This window comes from Polypterus senegalus, chromosome 2 (assembly GCF_016835505.1).
Source record: "Polypterus senegalus isolate Bchr_013 chromosome 2, ASM1683550v1, whole genome shotgun sequence".
Taxonomy (NCBI): Eukaryota; Metazoa; Chordata; class Cladistia; order Polypteriformes; family Polypteridae; genus Polypterus; species Polypterus senegalus.
This window is the reverse complement of record NC_053155.1, coordinates 133,883,231-133,904,718: the sequence shown is the minus strand read 5'-3', so window position 1 is coordinate 133,904,718 and position 21,488 is coordinate 133,883,231. Positions and strand designations below refer to the sequence as shown.

At 41.0% G+C, this 21,488-nt stretch overlaps 1 protein-coding gene across 2 annotated transcripts in view; it reads right to left on the bottom strand.

Moving 5' to 3' along the window:
* tmco3 (transmembrane and coiled-coil domains 3) overlaps window positions 1-21,488 on the bottom strand; it is a 108,706-nt gene that overhangs the window by 39,594 nt on the left and 47,624 nt on the right. For both annotated transcript variants that reach the window (XM_039744652.1, XM_039744653.1), the window contains exons 3-5: window positions 14,442-14,917; window positions 5,308-5,487; window positions 3,506-3,697 (exon numbers count right to left, since the gene is read on the bottom strand). In XM_039744652.1, coding sequence (XP_039600586.1) covers window positions 3,506-3,697; window positions 5,308-5,487; window positions 14,442-14,882 — 813 coding nt within the window. In that variant the 5' untranslated portion in view covers window positions 14,883-14,917. The remainder of the gene's footprint in view (window positions 1-3,505; window positions 3,698-5,307; window positions 5,488-14,441; window positions 14,918-21,488) is intronic.

The following is a 21,488-nucleotide window of genomic DNA, read 5'->3' as shown; positions in this document are numbered from 1 at the left end:
GCCATTTCGGTACACTTGAAAGCGACAAACGAACAATTCAGCGGCAGCCATCAACTCACATGCAGAACCATAGGTGAAGGGCTTAGGCATTTCACTCTTATAGTGCTCCTGTGTAGTATAATTATCTCCTGTACCGTCATCAGTCCACACCTTGAACCTGTCCCAGCCATTCAATACATAAGACACAATGTTTCTCCAGATATTAAGAGTGAGCCTGATATGGCCGTGCAATATGTAACAAAGAGAATGGAAAAGATAGGTGCCATCTCCGGGCATGGAAACCACTCGGTAAGTGACAGTTCTTTGATCGATGGTGATTACCTCGATAGACATGTTAATGCAGGTACGGTTGGAATGATAAAGGAAATGGGTACCTGAACAATGTAAAGTAAGTCTAAAATACCTACACAATAACTATAATCGTAATAAATGAACAATAAAACAGCGGAGAAGCCGTGGATTAAATAAAAAGGCTGTAGTTATCAGCAGGGAGACGTGAATCCCGTGGCGAAGCAAGGAAGGGAATGTAGAGACTGGAGCGACGGATGGCCTTATATAGGCAGGCAGCCAACAATGTGGGAGGCGTTGGGATGGGGGACCCAATGCCGCCTCACACAGTGACTGAGCTGCAGGCAATGGACGTATATATGTACGTAAATAGGATTCAGTTAGCGTTGGGAACCCGCGTACCAAATTTCTTGAAGATGGGCCCATAAGTAACAAAGACTGTTGAAAAGTTCAATATGGCGGCCGACACTGGCATCATACCACTGAAATAAGTACCAAATTTCAGCCTTCTACCTACACGGGAATTTGGAGAATTAGCGACGCTGGAAAGTTCAATACGGCTGACAGTGGCGTCATACCACCGAAATAAGTACGTACATTGGTTTCGGTTAGCGCAGGGAAGCCACCTACCAAATTTCGTGAAGATGGGGCCATAAATAAGAAAGTTCAACATGGCGGATGTTGTTGACTGTTATGACCGTTACGCGTAGAATTTTGAAACCTGCTTAATTTTTGTAAGTAAGATTTTCTATGGGGTTAAGGTCAGGCGAGTTTGCTGGCCAATCAAGAACAGGGATACCATGGTCCTTAAACCAGGTACTGGTAGTTTTGGCACTTTGTGCAAGTGCCAGATCCTGTTGGAAAATGAAATCTGCATCTCCATAAAGTTCATCAGCAGCAGAAAGCATGAAGTGCTCTAAAACTTCCTGGTAGACAGCTGCGTTGACCTTGGGCCTCAGAAAACAAAATGGACCAACACCAGCAGATGACATGGCACCCCAAACCATCACTGACTGTGGAAACTTTACACTGGACCTCAAGCAACGTGGATTCTGTGCCTCTCCTCTCTTTTTCAGACTCTGGGACCTTGATTTCCAAAGGAAATGCAAAATTTACTTTCATCAGAGAACATAACTTTGGACCACTCAGCAGCAGTCCAGTCGAGACGCTTCTGACGCTGTCTCTTGTTCAAGAGTGGCTTGACACAAGGAATGTGACAGCTGAAACCCATGTCTTGCATATGTCTGTGCGTGGTGGTTCTTGAAGCACTGACTCCAGCTGCAGTCCAATCTTTGTGAATCTCCCCCACAGTTTTGAACAGGTTTTGTTTCACAATCCTCTCCAGGGTGCGGATATCCCTATTGCTTGTACACTTTTTTCTACCACATCTTGTCCTTCCCTTCGCCTCTCTATTAATGTGCTTGGACACAGAGCTCTGTGAACAGCCAGCCTCTTTAGCAATGACCTTTTGTCTCTTGCCCTTCTTGTGCAAGGTGTCAATGGTCTTCTTTTGGACAACTTTTAAGTCAGCAGTCTTCCCCATGATTGTGTAGCCTACAGAACTAGACTGAGAGACCATTTAAAGGCTTTTAGCTGATTAGAGTGTGGCACCAGGTGTCTTCAATATTGAACCTTTTAACAATATTCAAATTTTCCGAGATTTGGGACCTTCATTAGTTGTCAGTTATAATAATCAGAATCAAAAGAAATAAACATTTGAAATACATCAGTATGTGTGTAATGAATGAATATAATATGCAAGTTTCACTTTTTGAATGGAATTACTGAAATAAATCAACTTTGTCATGATATTCTAATTTTATGACCGGCACCTGTAATATTGTATTCTAAGTCCATAAAGATGAGTAGCGTAAGGTGAGATGGCCAAGAAGACAGAAAAAAAGGCAGATAAGCGGGAGAAAAAAAAACAAAACCTGCACAGGTTCTGAATCTAAAAGACCACCGAGCCCCCACTGGGTATTCTACCCCACATAAATGTACTTAAGTAGTTCCTTATTGTTTCCAGGCTTCATCCCAGTGGATTTGATTCAGTGGGTCTTGTTGACCACCAGGGAACCCAACTTCATTGTTTGTGATCAATGTTGGCTCAGATGAAGTGGTGACCAGCAATGTTAATGGCATAAACCAAAATGCTGACAGCTAATATTTTAAGGTAATAATAATGCTAAGAAATCTTTTTGTATACCTCCATAACAGACAACAAAATATTATCAAACACACTTAAAGTCACACAAAGCACCAAAGTACCCTAGATAAGGTGCACAACCATTAAAAACCACAAAAATATAAATATAAAAAAAAAAAATCAGATTTTTCACAGCATCTTCTTCATTAAAGCACTAGGATAAGACTCTTGCAAATGAAGTACTTATAATCAAAAATGCAAACTGATTCTCAAATCTTTAAAAATTTGATCTCAGTAACATATTATGTAAAGTTAACTTACAATAAGTTATTAAGCCCTATACAGTTAAAATAAGAAGATAAAGTGTATGTAAACAGAGAAATCTAATGCTTTCTCAACATTCAATGCAGGCATTTCCTGTTACTTTAGAATCTAATAGTAATACAGTACTTTTTTTTTAGCTTGATGCTCTTGTACTACATTGCCACATGATGAAACATATGGATAAAGAAGCTCCAGTTCTCTGAAAATTCACTTGAGATTTTCTGAAGAATGAGGTCAAAGCGATTACTTCAAATGATTATACTTGTCATATGGTCCAAGAGGATTAGAGCTAAAAAGATATTACAGTGCATTAAAATTTTCCTCTGGACAGAACAAACTCAGTAATCTACTAAAAACTATCAAGAAACTTAATGCGTTTTTCCCAAAAAAGAAAAAAAGAATTTCTTTTCATTTTTGAACGTGATACCACAAATTAATAAAAACTGAACACAGGAATAAAAAATACTAATACAGCATATTGTATATAAATATATACACACATATAGATTGATTAATGTAAAGTGGCATAGGCAATCAATAGATACAGTATAACATTAAAAAATATTTCTCAAAATAATGCTGAATTTAACATTCTATTCCAAGTGTGTTTATGGTAAAAGCAATTTAAGCTTCTATAGTGGTAATGGTGTAATCAATTAATAAACTGACAGCAATTATAGTGCTGTCCTAATTATAGTGCTGTGCTAATCCTTTTAAGAAATACAAATTTTATTAAATTGTTCTAACCTTGATGAAGTGGTGATCGGCTCGTGGTATAGTAGAGTCTCGAGGCTTAGTGAGGATGTACTGATTATTCTGAGAATCAATCAGCATGCTTAAGCCAAGGTCATCTTCTATCTCATGTTTTGAGGAATTTCTCGGAGAATCATCAACATCATCTTCAACCCGAAGAACTGCCTCTATATTTACCCCTTTAACCTGAATCAAATACAAAAAGCTTCAGAGATACTTTCAACCATATGAAGGTAAATAGTCAAAATTTAATGCAATAGGCAGCATGCCAGAAGTAAGTTAATACCACAGACAATTGATGCTTTAGAATTATCAAATATGGTCACAGGAACCTATTATTTTTGTGTTATTGCAGCTTACAGTGAAACACATGCAACTACAGGACAATATAATTACACAATAAATGAAGAATGGCACATGGCCTTCCTGTATTCAGATTTTAAACCTGGGTTTTACTAGCTTGTAATTAAATGAAAACACAATATTCCCTGTTCATCACAAAAGATTTTATGTGAGTTGAACAGCTTGTATACCGTGTTTCCCCGAAAATAAGACCTACTCCGAAAATAAGCCCTAGCACGATTTTCAGGCTGCTCTTTAATACAAAGTATAAGCCCTACTCCAAAAATAAGCCCTAGTCAAGATCATCAGCTGAAAAGTAAGGCACCTAAGGCCAGGTTTATACTTCATGCAATGCGACATGTATGCCTGAAACATCCATTAAATTCAGAGGACACCTTACCAACGTGTATCTCTGAAAAGGATGTTTAATGATTACATCCATCAATTTGGGGACACGCCCATTCCTGCTAGATTGGGCACAAGAAAGAAACAAAATCCCTGGACGGGTCATCAGCTAAGTATAAGTCTAACATCATTGTAGCTTCAACAAATCCCCAAAGCTTCATGTCTTTGGATGGAAAACTGAGCGAACTGTGGAAACCTACCAGGAAAACATGTAAACTCCAGTCAGGGATCACAAGGGACGTGACTCCCTGCGAGACAGTAGCGCTACCACTCTGCCAAACCATATGTGTAACCATTAACAATATTCATTATTTAAACAAAGTTAATGATTTATCTGTAAAATGTGACATACATATTTTAATGCATTTTATCATGAAACTGATAAAGTATAAATCTAATAATTCTAAATGTGCAGAGAGCTGAAATATTATAAATTTAATGTGTTCTGTGTGGTGATCTATTGTTGCTTGCCGCTGCTGTCAAGTCAGGAGGAAAAATTAGAAGCGTGTAGTGATTTAACTTCTGGGTCGGTTTTAAGATGACGTTTATGATGGTCTGCTTTAATGATAAAGTACACTAAGAGGTTAAAGTGGACAATTCGAGTTTAAAGCCGAAATTAATAACAAAAAAGACATTTTCATTATGTCCTTATTTTTTTTCTCTTATCTCAAATACACCGCTATACATTCTGATGCTATTGTGAAGGTGCAAAAAAAAAAAAAGACGGCACAGAAGATGGTACTGTATGTCAGACTTTTAAATTGTATCGTGTCATTACTTTGGGGAATATGCGACACTTGAATAGCAAAGCACCACAAATGTATTTGTATGTCGGCATTTTGCTTAACCACATCGAACCATTCATCTAACATTGACGCAGGCACAACGATCCTGGAGGAAAAAAAATAGTTAACTTTTGAGTGGAAAATTTCTTTAAATGTCAAGATACACAAGGTTAAAATGGAACTAAATTTTCTTGACTGAGGAAGAACAACAAGCAAATGGAAAAGTAAGCCAATATGTACAAATGGTATAATTGTAGGACTTACTCGTTTGTTGTCATCAAAAGCATGCTCTTCAATTTCTTCTTCTAAGCGGTCCGCTGCTTTCCTCACATCTTCAAGGATCTCATCCAACATTGAAAGGCTCTTGTTTTGTTGCTGCATGCTTTTAATGGCTTCCACCTGGTGTTTTTCTGCTGCCAACAATTCAAGGAATTCTTTTTCTTCCTAGTATGATTAATTTAGTGATCAGAGAGAATATATATAGCTATTACTGAAAAAATGTTGGCAAATATTTAGATCATCAGCCAGGAATATGTAGAAGTATGTCTTAGTAAATCAACCCTTTTTGTGCTTTACTAATCTAGCCCAAAATTCTTAGAATCCCTACACAAAAATTCAACTTTTTTTATTCATTTCTTAAAAGAGAAAAGTACACAAACCGGAAAAAGCAGGTAGAAAATAAACACTTCAATGTTCATTATTTTAGATAATGGAAATGCACAACCCTAAGTTTTTTTTAGTGCTTTTTAATGAAGAAGGTAGTGATTATGCAAAGTCTCATTAAACAAGTGTGGCTATGTAGAATAATACTTTCATTAGACATAAAAAGTTGTTATAACCAAGTGTAAGAAAACTGGATCAAGAGTTTGCAAGGGCAAAATGTGCAGCTGGTACATGTTCATGTAAATAAATAAAAAATTTTGCAAATAAATGAATAGTAATTTAGTGTAAAATATCTTGCTTTACCACTAACCATAAAACAAATAATACAGTAACTTGGAAATACTGTACTAGCTATGCTTCCTTTCACTTGTCACTAACCTGCATAAATGTAAGTAGTTTATTACATTTAGCAGTGTTTTTTTTGTATAGGCCTTGCAAATTATCTGACTTTTTAAAAGAGAATACAGCATTCCAAGGAAATCTCCTGCCAAATTAAGTTACAAGTTGTTTTTTTCCAGATTCTATGAAAGAGACAGTTTACTTGCAAAGCATCATGTACATATCTGACCAATACGTTATTCCACTACAGAAGAATCTGTTGCACCATCATGACTTGATTAGTTTCTTTTATTCTTATTTTTTAAGTCGGCAGTACTGTTTGAAATTAGTTCATCACAACAAAAAACATCATTGTTAAATGTTGAGCAAATGTGCAGACTATATTCCTTTTGCAGCAAAACAAGTTCCATTTATGTGAAATTCATTTCTTTCTTTGCCATGTATTATAACCAAGTTTATTTTAATTGAACATTTATATTTTTTTGCATTATCATTTATCTTTTTTGTGTCTGGAAACCTTTTACTACCGCAGATTCTATGGCCTGCTGCATGTTATTTGCTGTTGAGAGGGTACTGTTAGATTTTCACGTTTGCAACTGTGTGATCCTGCCACAAAATCTGCTTTAACAACAATGTTGCCTTGAAGCAGCAGTAATTGCACATTATCACATCTTCCTCCAGACTGTATAAAAGCCAGTTGAAGTCCGACAGCCAAATAGTCTGGAACTTTCACTTTTCCACCTCCCTCCTATCTTTTGACTTGGAATGAACAATACATCACTGCACTATCACTGAGTTTTTTACTTCCTTATGAGACTAGAAAAACTAAGTTTTCTGTTTTGACAGGGACTTGCATCTCTTCACATCCATTTTTTGAAAAAACACACACACACACACAAATAATAAACATTTATGCAAGTGTGTAATGCAGCACCATAATTTAGCCAAGTGACCTCATTAAAAAAAAAAAAAGAAGATTAGCTAGCGACTAATGACATCATTTTTTAGCCACCTTATCATTAAGTTCTCTCACATATGCTAGTGTTGTTTGCATTGTAGACGGCTGGACTATGACTCGAATTGTTCCTCACTTCAAACTGAAAGTCAGGTCATTATGAGTAGAATAATAAACATTGCATCATGCACTTGTATCACATAATGCTGAAGTAACATTCAATTTACTAGGATGATGGAACAGTCATGGCCAACAGTTTTGAGAATGGCACAAGTATTAGTTTTCACAAAGTCTGCTGCGTCAGTTTTTTTAGATTTTTTTGTCAGATGTTTCTATGGTATACTGAAGTACTCTAACAAGCACTTCATAAGTTTCAAAGGCTTTTATTGACAGTTACCTTAAGTTTATGCAAACAGTCAATATTTGCAGTGTTGGCCCTTTCTTTTTCAAGACCTCTGCAATTCGCCCTGGCATGCTGACAATCAACTTCTAGGACAAATCCTGACTGATGACAGCCCATTCATACATAATCAATGCTTGGAGTTTGTCAGAATTTGTGGGTTTTTGTTTGTCCACCCAGCTCTTGAGGATTGACCACAAGTTCTCAATGGGATTAAGGTTTGGTGAGTTTCCTGGCCATGAACCAAAAATTTCGATGTTTTGTTCCCTGAGCCACTTAGTCATCACTTTTGCCTTTTGGCACGGTGCTCAATCATGCTGGAAAAGGCATTGTTCATCACCAAACTGTTCTTGGATGACTGGGAGAAGTTGCTCTCGGAAGATGTTTTGGTACCATTCTTTATTCATGGCTGTGTTCTTAGGCAAAATTGTGAGTGGGCCCACTCCCTTGGCTGAGAAGCAACCCCACTCACGAATGGTCTCAGGATGCTTTACTGTTGGCATGCCACAGGAATGATGGTAGTACTCACCTTTTCTTCTCCGGACAATCTTTTTTCCAGATGATCTAAACAATCGGAAAGGGGATTCATCAGAGAGAGTGACCCCAGTCCTCAGCAGTCCAATCCCCCGTACCTTTCGCAGAATATCAGTCTGTCCATGATGTTTTTCTTGGAGAGAAGTGGCTTCTTTGCTGTCCTTGACACCAGGCCATCCTCCAAAAGTTTTCACCTTACTGTGCGTGAAGATGCAATAACACCTCCCTGCTGCCATTGCTGAGCAAGCTCTGTACTGGTGGAGCCCCAGTCCCGCATCTGAATCAACTTTAGGAGACAGTTCTGGCACTTGCAGGACTTTCTTGGGCACCCTGAAGCCTTCTTCACAACAACTGAACCTCTCAATTCTAACTCAATCAGCATGACCATGTGATCTCAAACCTTGTCCTCATCAACACTCTCACCTTTGTTAACAAGAGGATCACTGAAATGATGTCAGCAGGTCCTTTTGTTGCAGGACTGAAATGCAACAGAAATATTTTTTTTGGAATTAAGTTCATTTTAATGGCAAATAGGGACCCTGCAATTAATTGAAATTTATCTGATCACTCTTCATAACATTCTGGAGTATATGCAAATTGCCATCATAAAATCTATGGGAGCAAACTTTGCAAAAATTAATATTTGTGTTATTCTCAAAACTTTTGGCCATAACTGCAAGTCTTCCTCCCGCACAGAGCCTGTAATATGCTTTCTTTTAAAAGTTTGCGCACCTCTGTTGTGTTCTTGTGCTGTATGAGGTCAGTCCTACATATTTTGTAACTCATAACCTTAATTTTTCTGTTCTCAGAGTAAAGTGCTACCAAACTATGGAAGTCTTAGGGTTGCACTGTCTTTTCTGGCACATGCTTACTGCTGCCTTTTTTCAAAGGTGTTCACAAACGAATAAAGCAGTGACACAATTCCGCAACATATCATACTCCTCCTAATGATTGTAATCAACTAAATGATTAAAGGGATTAATGACAACATTTTTAATAATTAATTATTATCAATTAATGCGTTTAGTTGGTACACCTCTTGAGTCAGGAAACATGCAATTACGTGGTGGTCAATAAGTTAAAATTAGTTTGCATTGGAGAAAGCACTGCCTGTGAAGCTGCCTGAGGAAGAGGTAATTGTTTGTAATTGCAAGTTGCTCTGCTTTCTCTTTACAGAACCTCTAGAAGCACAAGGAAAAAGACACTGGGGTTTTTAAGATAACCCAGAACATCAAGAGCCATTAGATAACACTAGTGGAAAATTCCATCCAAAAAGTAATTCTTCTGTTTGAGCTCCTTGGCAGAGATGATTAAAGCTAGCATAACAAGAGAATAAACTGTTTATTGTCGATGACAAAATAGGAAGAGACTCTACTTGAATTGCTGCTCTGGAAATACTCAAGAGAAATGTTTAGCAAACCCTGCTAAATTTGCTTTGCCTCGAGTTCTGCAAATTCACGGAAATGTTTGGGAACTTCACCGAACTTAGCTAAATACATTTAAGTCAACGGGGAAGTAGAAACTGAATAATTTTTGAGTGGATTATAACTGCGCAGTGGTGTTTCAAGTGCCCTTGATGGCAAAAAGTCTGCCAAGTATGCTGGACCAATTATTGTGGCCAAAAATATGACCTGAGCAGTGAAACAGGACTGCTAACCACTGCACCACTCTTGAGATAAAATTAATATATTTAAAAAAGAGAATAAAACATTTCTTGTAGACAGGAAGCATCAATTCACTTAGGCTTATTCCTAATGGATTTGATTTCAGATACCCAAGTCTCTCATACTGATGCTACCAAAAAAGCACAACACTATAGTCTGTAATTCCTCACTTTTGTATCAAATACACAGCATTCTAGGTAAGATTACAGTGGGGGAAATAAGTATTTGATTCCCAGCTCAATTTGTAAGTTTACTTATTTACAAAGAAATGAAAAGTCTCTAATTTTATGGTAGTTTCATTTTAAAGGAGAGAGACAGAATATCAACCAAAAATCCAGAAAAAGCACATTACATAAAAGTTATAAATTGATTTGCATGTCATTGAGTGAAGTAAGTATTTGATCCTCTACAATCCAGCCAGAATTCTGGCTCCCACAGATTGGCTGTGTGCCAATTTCATTGAACGTCTGGTTGACCCACAGGCTGTGTGTTTCAATCAAATACTTGCCCGGATGTTCACTGGCAAACTTAAGATGGGAATGTACATGTGCCTTCTTGTGCAGGGGGACCTTGCAGGCGCTATAAGCTTTAAATCCATGACGGCATAGTGTGTTACCAATAGTGTTCCTAGGTGACTGCGGCCTCAACTGCCTTCAGATCATTAACAAGCTCTTCCTGCGTAGTTTTGGGCTGATCCCTCACCTTTCTCATGATCATCCTCACCCTATGATGCAAGATATTGCATGGAGCTCCAGACCAAGGGTGATTGATGGTTATTTTGTATTTCTTCCATTTCTGAAAAATCGCACAAATAGTTGTCACCTTCTCACCAAGCTTCTTGGTGATGGTCTTATAGCCCATTCCAGCCTTTTGAAGGTGTACAATCTTGTCCCCGACGTCCTTTGACAGCTCTTTTGTCTTGCCAATGGTGGTGAAGAGGTTGAAATGGATGAAATTGATTCTGTGGACAGGTGTGCTTTATACACATAACTAGTTGAGATTACGAGTATCTGTGATTGATTGATTGACTGATTGAAATCTGTGTGCCACATGGGGGAGCCATAATTCTGGCTGGGCTGCAGGGGATTAAATACTTATTTCTCTCAAAGACATGCAAATCAATTTATAACTTTTATGTAATATGTTTTTTCTGGATTTTTGGTAGTACTAGTGTGTTGTACCATGTTAGCCATTATGAATGTAGTGAGAAGTCAAGAAAAATTACACCTTTTACCGGATATCTAAAAAGATTACAATATGCAAGCTTTTGAGACAACTCAGGCCCCTTCTTCAGGCAAGATATAATAAAAAACTGGAGTTCTCTATGTTTATATAAACACTAGGACAGATACAACATTAGAAAACCTTTAAGTGAGACATCTTAAATGTAAAAAATGAATAAACCTCTTCAAGCTAAGATGTTTGGTTGATATTCTGTCTCTCTCTATTAAAATGAAACTACCATAAAAATCAGAGATCAGCAGGGGATCAAATGCTTATTTCCTCCACTGTATTAAAGGGGTAAGCCTGCATATTACATATAAATCAATACAAAAACAAATCCCTTTATAACACAAATACACCAAAATATTTACAGTTTCCTTCTAAATGCGTTGTTTGGGTTTAAATGCATGTATACATTTTTCTTTCATTGTTATCCAACTACAATAATCAGTGTTACACATTCAGAAGCCGTCCCTTCCACTATTGGGCTGCTACTGTCATGCTGGTCTTGCAAAACATCATGGGCTGCTGTAAAGAAAAATGTTGGTCTAGGCCAACTGCACAGCAAATTTCCAGGAGCCTATTCAGTGAACAAGGTAACTGGAAAACACAGCAAGTTAACTGCGTAAAATGTTTTGGCAAATTTCACCAATCAGCACTAATCAAAAGGAAATCTGAACTTGTGCCGTGACTGAGATATTCTAAAGATATCAACCCTACAATATCTAATTTGGACTTTATCTCCGGAACAGATTAAAAATGTGTTGAAATAACAAAAGAATATCCTTGCATGGTTCTGTCATCTTGTTAAACCAAGCACACCATAATGCTGAAAATAAAAGACAAAGCACAAGCCTTTGCAACAGTAACATTAAACACAGCCATATTATGAATTTGACTCCAAGTCTCATAATTATTTTGGATAAGCTGAAGATACAATTTAAGGAACTAATTTATTGATGGTCAATGATCCATATAAGGTTCATTTTTTGTTTGACAAAATACATTGAGGACTAATAATATGTAAATGTCAAGGAACACAGTGAGGAATATATGTAATCACAGCTTCAGCCACCTGTATTTAAATAGACTTAAGGTCATTAATGCCATGTGCACATAGTACAGTGAAATTCATACTTCTCTGTTGTGCATCAAAGTATTTTTCATGAGTGGATTATTTAACGATATTTTAGCCAAAATTAATGAGGTGTTGTGGGTATACAATACAACCTGACATTTGAATTTTGTGACACAAGTAATTTGAAATTTATTCACAGGTGTTTTAATATTTTCTTCATGTTGTTGATGTTGGATCTCCATTTAAGCCTACTGCATCACAATCTTTTTTTTTTATTAATTTTATTGCAATCCATACAAAGCAATCAAATTTTTACAAAAAGAAAAATTGAGTTAAAGAATCTTTTTTTTATATCTGTGAGAATAAACATTTCTTCTGCCATTACTAGAAAGAGTGACTTGCTGAAAAACTGATTTTAAATGTGTGTTTTTACAAAACCAACATTAAAGAGTTTGTGTAAAAGATAATATCCTGAATAATACTGATATTCATTATTTCATACTGATATTATAATTTTGGATTTTTTGTGTTGATTTTTCAATTAACGAACAAAATATGTCAGTGAATACATTTAGTACATGCACATGTTGTATGTATCATTCTTTATAAACCATAAGCTCTATAAAATCCTCCCAGCCTGTTTTTACTTTGGGGGGAACCTTCTCCCATTATAAACAAAATTCCTCTAACGATCAGTTATACAGTATACTATGCACAATATAACAAAAACTACAGGGGCATCAGTCAACATTGCCATGATTTACAGTTACTTTTGGGGGACTTTTTAACATTCAGTATCCCTTCTGATTTGGTGCAGATATGATTATCACGGATCTCCTCGTGTTTGTGCATCTTTGAGTGCTTTTTCTCTTTATATTTAACACATGCTACATGCAAAATGCCACCATGTCTATCTGCAAAACTGCACGTTCAGACGCCTTCCTGCTGTTTCCTTATGCACAGAGATGTCATGAAGTCTGTGTTTTAAGGTTGCAGGTGTATTACACGTTATTGTCATTTTACCAGGGTGCTTCATGCTTGACCTTAGACAATAAACTTTGTTAAAATACCACTTGTTAGCTGTTTCATCAGTCATTTTGGCATGTGCACTGTTATTCTACCAATAAATCATTCAACGGAAGCTCATCAACAAAGAAACTGAAAAACAAATTTAGGAAAATACTAATAGTAATAATTAATGATTTACGGCTTGACACCCAAGGAGTCTGTACAAGGGCATTTTAATAGACAAATCATTAAAATAAATGTACTAATCCAATTTCACGCCATAAATGGTTCCTTGTTCTTAAACATTTATTCAGGTAGAGGAAAAAAACAATCGTGACCACCCCTTTAATTAAGGAAGGATCTCATTTATTATTTTGAGCCTTTGTTGTTAAAATGCTCTTCTGTTTACAAAATGAACACTGGACAACTATCATTTGTCTACACCTATTTAAAAAGAGTCTAGGAAGTCTTTTATTACTTTTTTCTCTAGTGTGCCCTTTTGTTTTATACACTGGAAGAGACACTTGTTTCCATAGCTGGAGAAGAGCCACAGAAATGCATGTTCCCTGTCTGCTGTACTTTAAAATTTTGTGGAAAGTCTATTAAATCACTTTCATGTCTGCTGTGGCCTTCTGTTGCACCCACTGGCGGCCAGTCATTTCCAAGGCGGGAGCAAAGTTGTAGAAATGTGTGACCCTGCCTGCTGCTTGCATGATGAATATTGAGATTATAAGACTGTACAAAATTATTCAAAAAGATTAAAGGAAGTATTCTATATCGGCAGCACAGTGGCACAGTGGGTAGCGAACTCAAAGGCACAAGTCTCACCAACTTCTATTGCATGTTAAGAAAACAGTGGAGGCTGTAGACAAGGAACAGGAAAGCAGGTTTGAAAATATGAGATATAATACACAGCAAGGAAGCTCACATGGGTCTGAGATCATTCGTTGCTTATTAATCTTCTCTCATGGTTCATGGCCAGATGATTTAAGTACTTTTGGAGAAAGTGAGATTGACACTTTAACTGGTATCAAGAATTCTTATTGAAGAACACGTGTGATGTCAAGACTGTACAAACAGAATGGAGATTGCTAAAAATTCTGATTACAGGTCAATTCTCAGACTTGTACCACTTGTGAGAAGTCTTACTGACAAAAGAGCCTTATTGCACAGATTTCTACAATATTTCACATCTTTGTTGAGATTCTGCTTGTTTTGCCTATTCAAGCAGCTCAGTGTGAACGTAGCTTTTCAGCACAGAACAGAATAAAATCAAAAGTGCAAAACTCACTCAATGTTCTGCATATTTATAGTGTTATCTATATCAGAAACCAACAAGAGAAACTTGTCTATGACATGTTACAGATTAACTTAAAACATTCATGCTCATCGGAAAAAAAAAAAAGGATTTAAACAATAGTCAGTCATTCCTAACTGCTTGTCAGTGAAGGGACTGGTTATACTATGCAAATAAATTCAGAGATTGAATACAATTTAACCTTTGATATTCTTGATGCATTCAAGCTCATTTACCTTTAGAGCAGCTTCCCGCAAAGCCTCCAGGCGCTGTCTGCTGCTCTCTTTCATGTTGACCACATCCTTGTAGTCTCCCTGTAAAGCTCTCTGCAACCCATGGATGGCCTGGAATACAGAGTTCTCACTCTCATTAAGCTCTTTTTGAAAGATCTCAAAGGTGTGTACTTGAAATAGTTTTTCGGCATCTGACAGGTCTGGATTCTTCTCCACTGCTTTGATAGCACCTTTCAACTTGTTTAGTACTACACTCTTCTGGTGCAGCAGAGCAGCCATCTTGCGGCAGTTCTCCATAACCCATTGTTTGCCATGAGTGACAGGAGCACCTTTACCCCTGTGGAGTTTGATGGCATGCTTTACCACCTCCACATGCTCACAGGCTATAAGCAGCCAGCAATTTAGAAAAATAGCCGGAAACCATTGTAACAGGAAACCCTTCATTATTTGTCATATTTTATTCTGTTTCCACTGTGAACCTATAAAAAAAGAAAAAAACTCAATATGCTATATTTTTATGCTTACTTAAACCACACTATCTATATCACACATATTATACAATTTGACTAATTACAGGTTAAAGCTTGAAAAAGAAAAAAGCGTTATACTAAGATCTGAAAATGAAGAATGTTTTTCAACTTTCTTTCTGCATTCAGTTATGATATGAATAGGATGGAATTTTAATGCTATCAAAAAGCATGCTTCACAAGATGTGCTTAATCATAACTTTGTATTCAGCAGGACTTTAACAAAAGTAATATGAAAAAGATATTTAAACGAAGAGAAGGAACCATGCATTTCTAAGGAAGCTGAATAACAAATCTTTTTTTAAAAAAAAAAAGAAATAAATTGCTGCTGGGATAGGATCCATCCTTGAGTGATCCTGAACTGGACATTAAGTTTGAGTATAGTTATTGTATAGTTTCTAAGGATTTTTTTAATATATGACCTAAACAGCTCCATCAGTTATGTGAATTTATTTAGCAGTTTTCTAAACAACCTCCATCACAATTTCTGCTCAGTTCTTCTTTTATCAGAGACACAGAAAGCATCAGATGCAGTTTTTTAAAATTTCTGCTTGCTTGTTTTATCGTGTTTTAATTTCCTCTCTGCAGGAAAACACATGGAATAGCCAATAAATCCATGTTTAACCTGTACTGGAGAATATTTATATTGAGGTTCACCATATACAGTACAATACATATGCATTTGCTCTGTTTTGCCTACAATCGAAGAGTTCTTACCAGAGTCTGTAAGGACATCTTCTGAAAATGATGGGGGTGGTATTTTTTTTTCTCAAATAATGAATATCAACCATTTTCAATGAAAATTTATCTGCAATATTCTTAAGTCCATCTAAGTCTAAGTCTAAGCCTGGTGTAAGTCATGAAAATTAAAAATGGGTTGGGATATTTTACAAGTATGGACCAACCCCTTCACCACAAACTTAGCATACCTTTCCATCCCATATTAGAAATGCCAGAATCAAGTCCCACAAAAAGCTATGCTATCAAACAAAAACATGTGAAACATCTATGAAAAGTATTTTTTAATCTTATTTTAACCTACTTTAGAAAGGCTTCATCCCCATTCCCAAAGAACTCATTTCAGTATCACTTACTATACTAAAATTAAAAGAGCTAATTTCAGTATCTCTTGCTATACTAAATTAAGTATTACAACAATTTTAGACATGGAAGAGACTCTTACATGGACCTTTTCATGGGTGCACTGAGGAAATAGTGTAAGAGTAGAATACTTATTCACACAGTTTCTATTGCCAGGAAACTGACTGGATCAGACGACTGAAACAGACGATCCACATTAGCAGAAGACATCCTCCTCGTTTAATCAGCAGTCTTCATAAATGAACCAAAGATGGTAAGTAGAATTATACTATTCTATATTTATAAGGTATAGTATTATATCTTATGAAAGAATTGACATGTTGTAGAATTTCACTACAATCCTATTTGACATCATGTTCCAAGATAAACTGGCAATTAAAATATGTTTTCCTGGCTGGGGCACCAACTCTTTTCATTCTATTTACAGCAAATTCAATTAAATCTTTCCAAAGACTATATAATAAGGTTAAATATCCTGATAAAAATAAGGCTTTTTTCAGTGTTTGACATGTAATGCTTTAAACCATTGAATTATAAATATTTTATACTAAAACACTTAAATATCCATAGCAGCAAGCAAACGGTGGCTGGTTTCCTCGGTTATCAGTGACAACTGTTTAAAATTACTGCCATTTGTTCCATTTTTTTATGTCTTTTAAAAGGGTTTAAATATTTCCAATGTTGTTGACACAAACTAATCTACATACAACTTCTAAAGTATTGTAGCGTTCTGTTCTTTATTGTAGAGTTCTGTTTTGCAGTTTGTGTTCTGTGATTTGCATCCCTCAGTTATTTATTTTGTTGTCCCTGTTATTTCTCATGTAATAGAGTGGAAGGTAAAGGAGGTTCCGGAGGGATGGGGGTGGAGCCGAGGCGGAGGGCGGGAGCGCTGGGTTGTAACGAGGAGGGTGGAGACAGGAGAGAAGTTCGGTCATGTCGCTCTCGCTGTGAGATTGTTTTTTTTAAGTTCTGCCTGTTCGGCGTGGTTGCGGCCAACAGCAACCGTTTTTTTTATTTATTATAAAAAGGACTAACCAAGTGACCATCTCGGATCGTCATTACGTCTGGGAAGACGCTACACTGGTGTCAGAAGTAAACACCGGTGGATTGTGCTCGGCTTTCGGGTGAGCTATCTAGCAGCTTCCAGCTAACCCTGCTATCACCGTGAGCAGCATGGCGCTGGCGGACAACGCAGGCGCCGACCAAAAGTCAAGGAGGAGGTGGAGTACGGTGATAACGCTGATTATCCGGGGCGTGGATAGACGCTCTCTGGGATACGGAGCACGTGCTCGCCTGAGGCAGACGGCCAGGAAGCTAGCTGCTGGCGCGGATTCAGCGCGGGTTGGCGGGGGCGGCGCTGGCGCGCAAATACTCACCAGGAAGGAGGGAAGCGAGCGGAAACAGAAATGGCGGCCCCCTATGTGTCCAGCCGCAGATGAAAACGCCAAAATATTCTGGTAAGACTGACTGGGAGGCCTTTTATGCCCAATTTGAACTGCTGGCGAAGGCTGCGGGATGGTCCGAAGACATCAAAGCACTTCAGCTGGCTCTGTGCCTCACGGATGATGCCTCGCGCTGTCTGCTGTTACTTAGCCCAGAAGAACGGGGTGACTATGAGGCCTTAGTTGGGGCCTTGCAGCGGCGGTTTGGACAATTTAATCAGCCCGCTGTCCTGCGCTCTGAACTAGCTAATAGACAGAGACTGACAGGGAGCGCTCCGCGTTTAGCTGCAGAGATTGAAACACTGACGAGGAGGGCTTACTCGCACATGCCAGCCGTGGTGCAGAGCGAGCTTGCAAGGGACCAATTCATCCGGGCTCTGTCCCGAGGGATCTGCGGTACAGACGCAGCTGGCCCACCCTCGCGCTGCAGAACGCTTTAGAGATAGTGCTGGAGAGGGAGCTGGTGGGAGCTACGGTTGAGACTGATGCCTTCACCTGTAGCCCTGTTGCAAGGGCCGTGGGTAGTGAAATTCAAGGACCAGAGAGGCCGGCGTGGGTCAGCGAGCTGACAGAGATGATTCGAGCTGTGTCACTCCAGCCCCGCAGAGCGCCGACCTCGCCGCGAGATCTTGTCTGCTGGGTGTGCGGCCAGGGCGGCCACATCAGCGTCACGTGCCCAAAGCGTGCTGACCGACAGGAAGCGGCCCAGGGTCTGCGTAGAAGGGACGGCGCAGACCCCTACTCATCCGTCCCACTCCGTGGGTCCGTGGGGTAGAGCCCACTTGCAAAGCCGGAAAGTATGGCTCAGCTTTCCCCAGAAGCAGACGACGGCGGAATGGATCAGGGTCGCCGGCTGGACTCATGTTGGGGACTTCTGCCATGTCCCTATCACCCTGAAGGGGGTGCTCTGTGTAGCTCTAATAGATACGGGCTCCACTGCCACGCTCCTCAGACCCGACATGGTTCCAGCAGGGACGCAGTTGGAAGCCACATCCGTCAAGCTTCGAACTGTGACGGGGGAGTTAACTCCCATGCTGGGGCGGGGCTGGTGAACATCCGGGTAGGTGGCCTAGTAGTGGACTTTAAGGTGTGGGTTGCAGCTGTACAGGATGAGTGCATATTAGGCCTAGACTTTCTAAGGGCAGCTCGGTGTGTACTGGACTTGGGGAAAAACACACTACAGTTCCCGGGGGGTCCCATGGTGCAGATGGTCCGACCTGCGCAGTCCCAAAGCTCACCTCCAGCGGCATCGAAAGCAGCGGGGACCCATCAGATGGAGGACTTACCCCTGCAGGTGGACCCGCCTGTCCCGTGCACCCTGTCATCCACACCAGGGGAGATGTACAGCCACAGTCCTTGGTCCAACAGCCGGTGTCGGGGGAGGCTGACGGCGGTGAAAGAGATCTGGAGGCGCAGCTGTGATGGCCTGCAACCCGAGCAACAAGAGCAGCTGTGGCAGGTGTTGTGGGAATTCAAGGACATCTTCGCACTCTCAGAAGAGACCGGCCTGACACACCTGGTCCACCATGAGATCGACACAGGGGCCGCGCGGCCGATCAAGACACGCCCCCGCCGCCTCCCCCTGGCACATCAGGAGGCCGCTGACACGGCGATTGAGGAAATGCTCAACGCAGGGATCATTGAGCCGTCCAATAGCCCGTGGGCTTCGGGGGTTGTGATGGTCCACAAAAAGAAGAGTCAGAAAATGAGGTTCTGCGTAGACTACAGGCCTCTGAACAGTGTGACTAAAAAAGACTCGTACCCGCTACCCCGCATAGATGAGTCCTTGGATCTGGTGTCGGGGTCATCGTGGTTCTCCTCATTAGACCTACGCAGCGGTTATTGGCAGGTCCCACTCAGCCCAGAGGCCCGTCCGAGACCGCTTTCTGCACCGGGCGGGGTTGTGGCAGTTCAAGGTCCTCAGCTTTGGCCTTTGTAACGCCCCAGCCACATTTGAGCGGCTAATGGAAAGGGTCCTGGATGCCATTCCCGCCAAGAATGCTTGGTTTATTTGGACGATATTCTTGTGCATGGGGGCTCCTTCGAGGCGGCACTGGGTTCGCTGAGGAGAGTCCTACAGAGGATAGCAGCAGCAGGACTGAAGCTGCACCCAGAAAAGTGCTGCTTCATGAGGAAGGAACTGGAATTTTGGGACACAGGATCGGGGTGAGGGAATCAGCACTTTGGAGGACAAGGTCCGATCGGTAAGGACTGGTCGACGCCTACCAGCATCAAGGACTTGAAGAGCTTCCTTGGGCTGGCCTCCTATTACAGGCGGTTCGTCAGGGGGTTCTCCTGTATAGCTGCACCCCTGTTCCGCCTGCAGGGAAAGGGCTGTGACTTTGTGTGGACACCAGAGTGCGAGCAGGCCTTCAGCTCCTTGAAGATGGCACTGACAAACGCTCCGATCCTCACCCCCCCCGACCCCAGTCGGCCGTTCATCCTTGACACGGATGCCAGTGGTGTTGGGATGGGGCGGTGCTGAGCCAAGTAGGGAGGAAGGGGAAAAGTAGTGGCCTATTTTAGCAGGACTTTCAACAAAGCTGAGCGGCGCTATTGCGTGACCGCAGGGAGCTCCTTGCAGTTGTTAAGGCCATAGGACATTTCAGGTACTACCTGTGCGGCCTCCCTTTCACCGTCCGTTCCGACCACTCTGCCCTACAGTGGCTGATGTCCTTTAAAGAACCAGAGGGCCAGATAGCCCGCTGGCTTGAGGAGCTGGCATCGTATTCCTTCACAGTGGAGCACAGGGCGGGAACCCGGCACACTAATGCTGACGCCATGTCCCGCGCCTTGTGTGCATGCGGGCTGCAAGTACTGTGAGAAGAGAGAGGCCAGGGAGGCCGAGATCAAGGGGGAGGAGGAGCAAGATGCTACATGTGAGGGGGGTGGACCGGTTTGCAGATTGACTCAAATGTTGGACCAAACAGAGTGGAGAGCTCAACAAGGGCTAGACGCTGATCTACAGCCGGTGCTACGCTGGGTGGAGGCAGGCCGCAAACCACAGTGGGAGGAGGTGGCAGGGTGTTCTCCTGCCTCCAAAGGACTATTTGAGAAATTTGATGCCCTTAGGGTAGAGAACGGGGTACTGCAGAGGGCCTGGAAGGAGCCGGCCACTGGAGAGGAGAGGTGGCAGGTGGTGGTTCCCGGTCCCTGAGGGACTATATCCTCCAGGCATGCCATGGTGCCACAGGGACTGGTCACTTTGGGGTGGCAAAGACTCTCCGTCGCATCAGGCAAGGGTTTTACTGGGGTCAGGTCAGGAGGGACGTGGAAGACTTCTGCCGTCGCTGTGACCTCTGCACAGCGCACAAGGGTCCCCTCATCAGTCCCGTGACGAACTTCAGCAGATGGCAGTGGGAGCCCCGATGGAGAGAGTCGCGGTGGACATAGTGGGCCCGTTCCCCTGTACAGATAAGGGGAACCGTTATATCCTTGTTGCAATGGACTACTTTACCAAGTGGCCAGAGGCGTATGCCATTCCAGACCAGGAGGCAGAGACCGTGGCTGATGCCCTGGTGGAGGGCATGTTTGCAAGGTTTGGAGCCGCAGAGACCATCCACAGTGACCAGGGAAGGAACTTTGAGTCGGCTGTGTTTTCAGCCATGTGCGTCGCCTGGGCATGCGGAAGACCCGGACCACACCATTGCACCCCAGAGCGGCGGCTTGGTTGAACGCTTCAATCGAACCCTGGTGAAACAGTTAGCCATCCTCACGGCAGAGCACCAGCGGGACTGGGACACTCACCTTCCCCTCGTCTTATTGGCCTACAGGTCTGCGGTACAGGACTCCACCCTATGCACACCAGCCCTGCTCATGTTGGGACGAGAACTGCGCACACCACCGGAGATGACCTTTGGGAGACCCCCTGACATGCCCGCTGTTCCGCCAGGGCGGAATATGCTAGCAAGCTCCAGCACAGAATGGATTCAGCTCATGCCTTTGCCCGTGACCAGCTACAAAAGCAGGCATAAGACAGA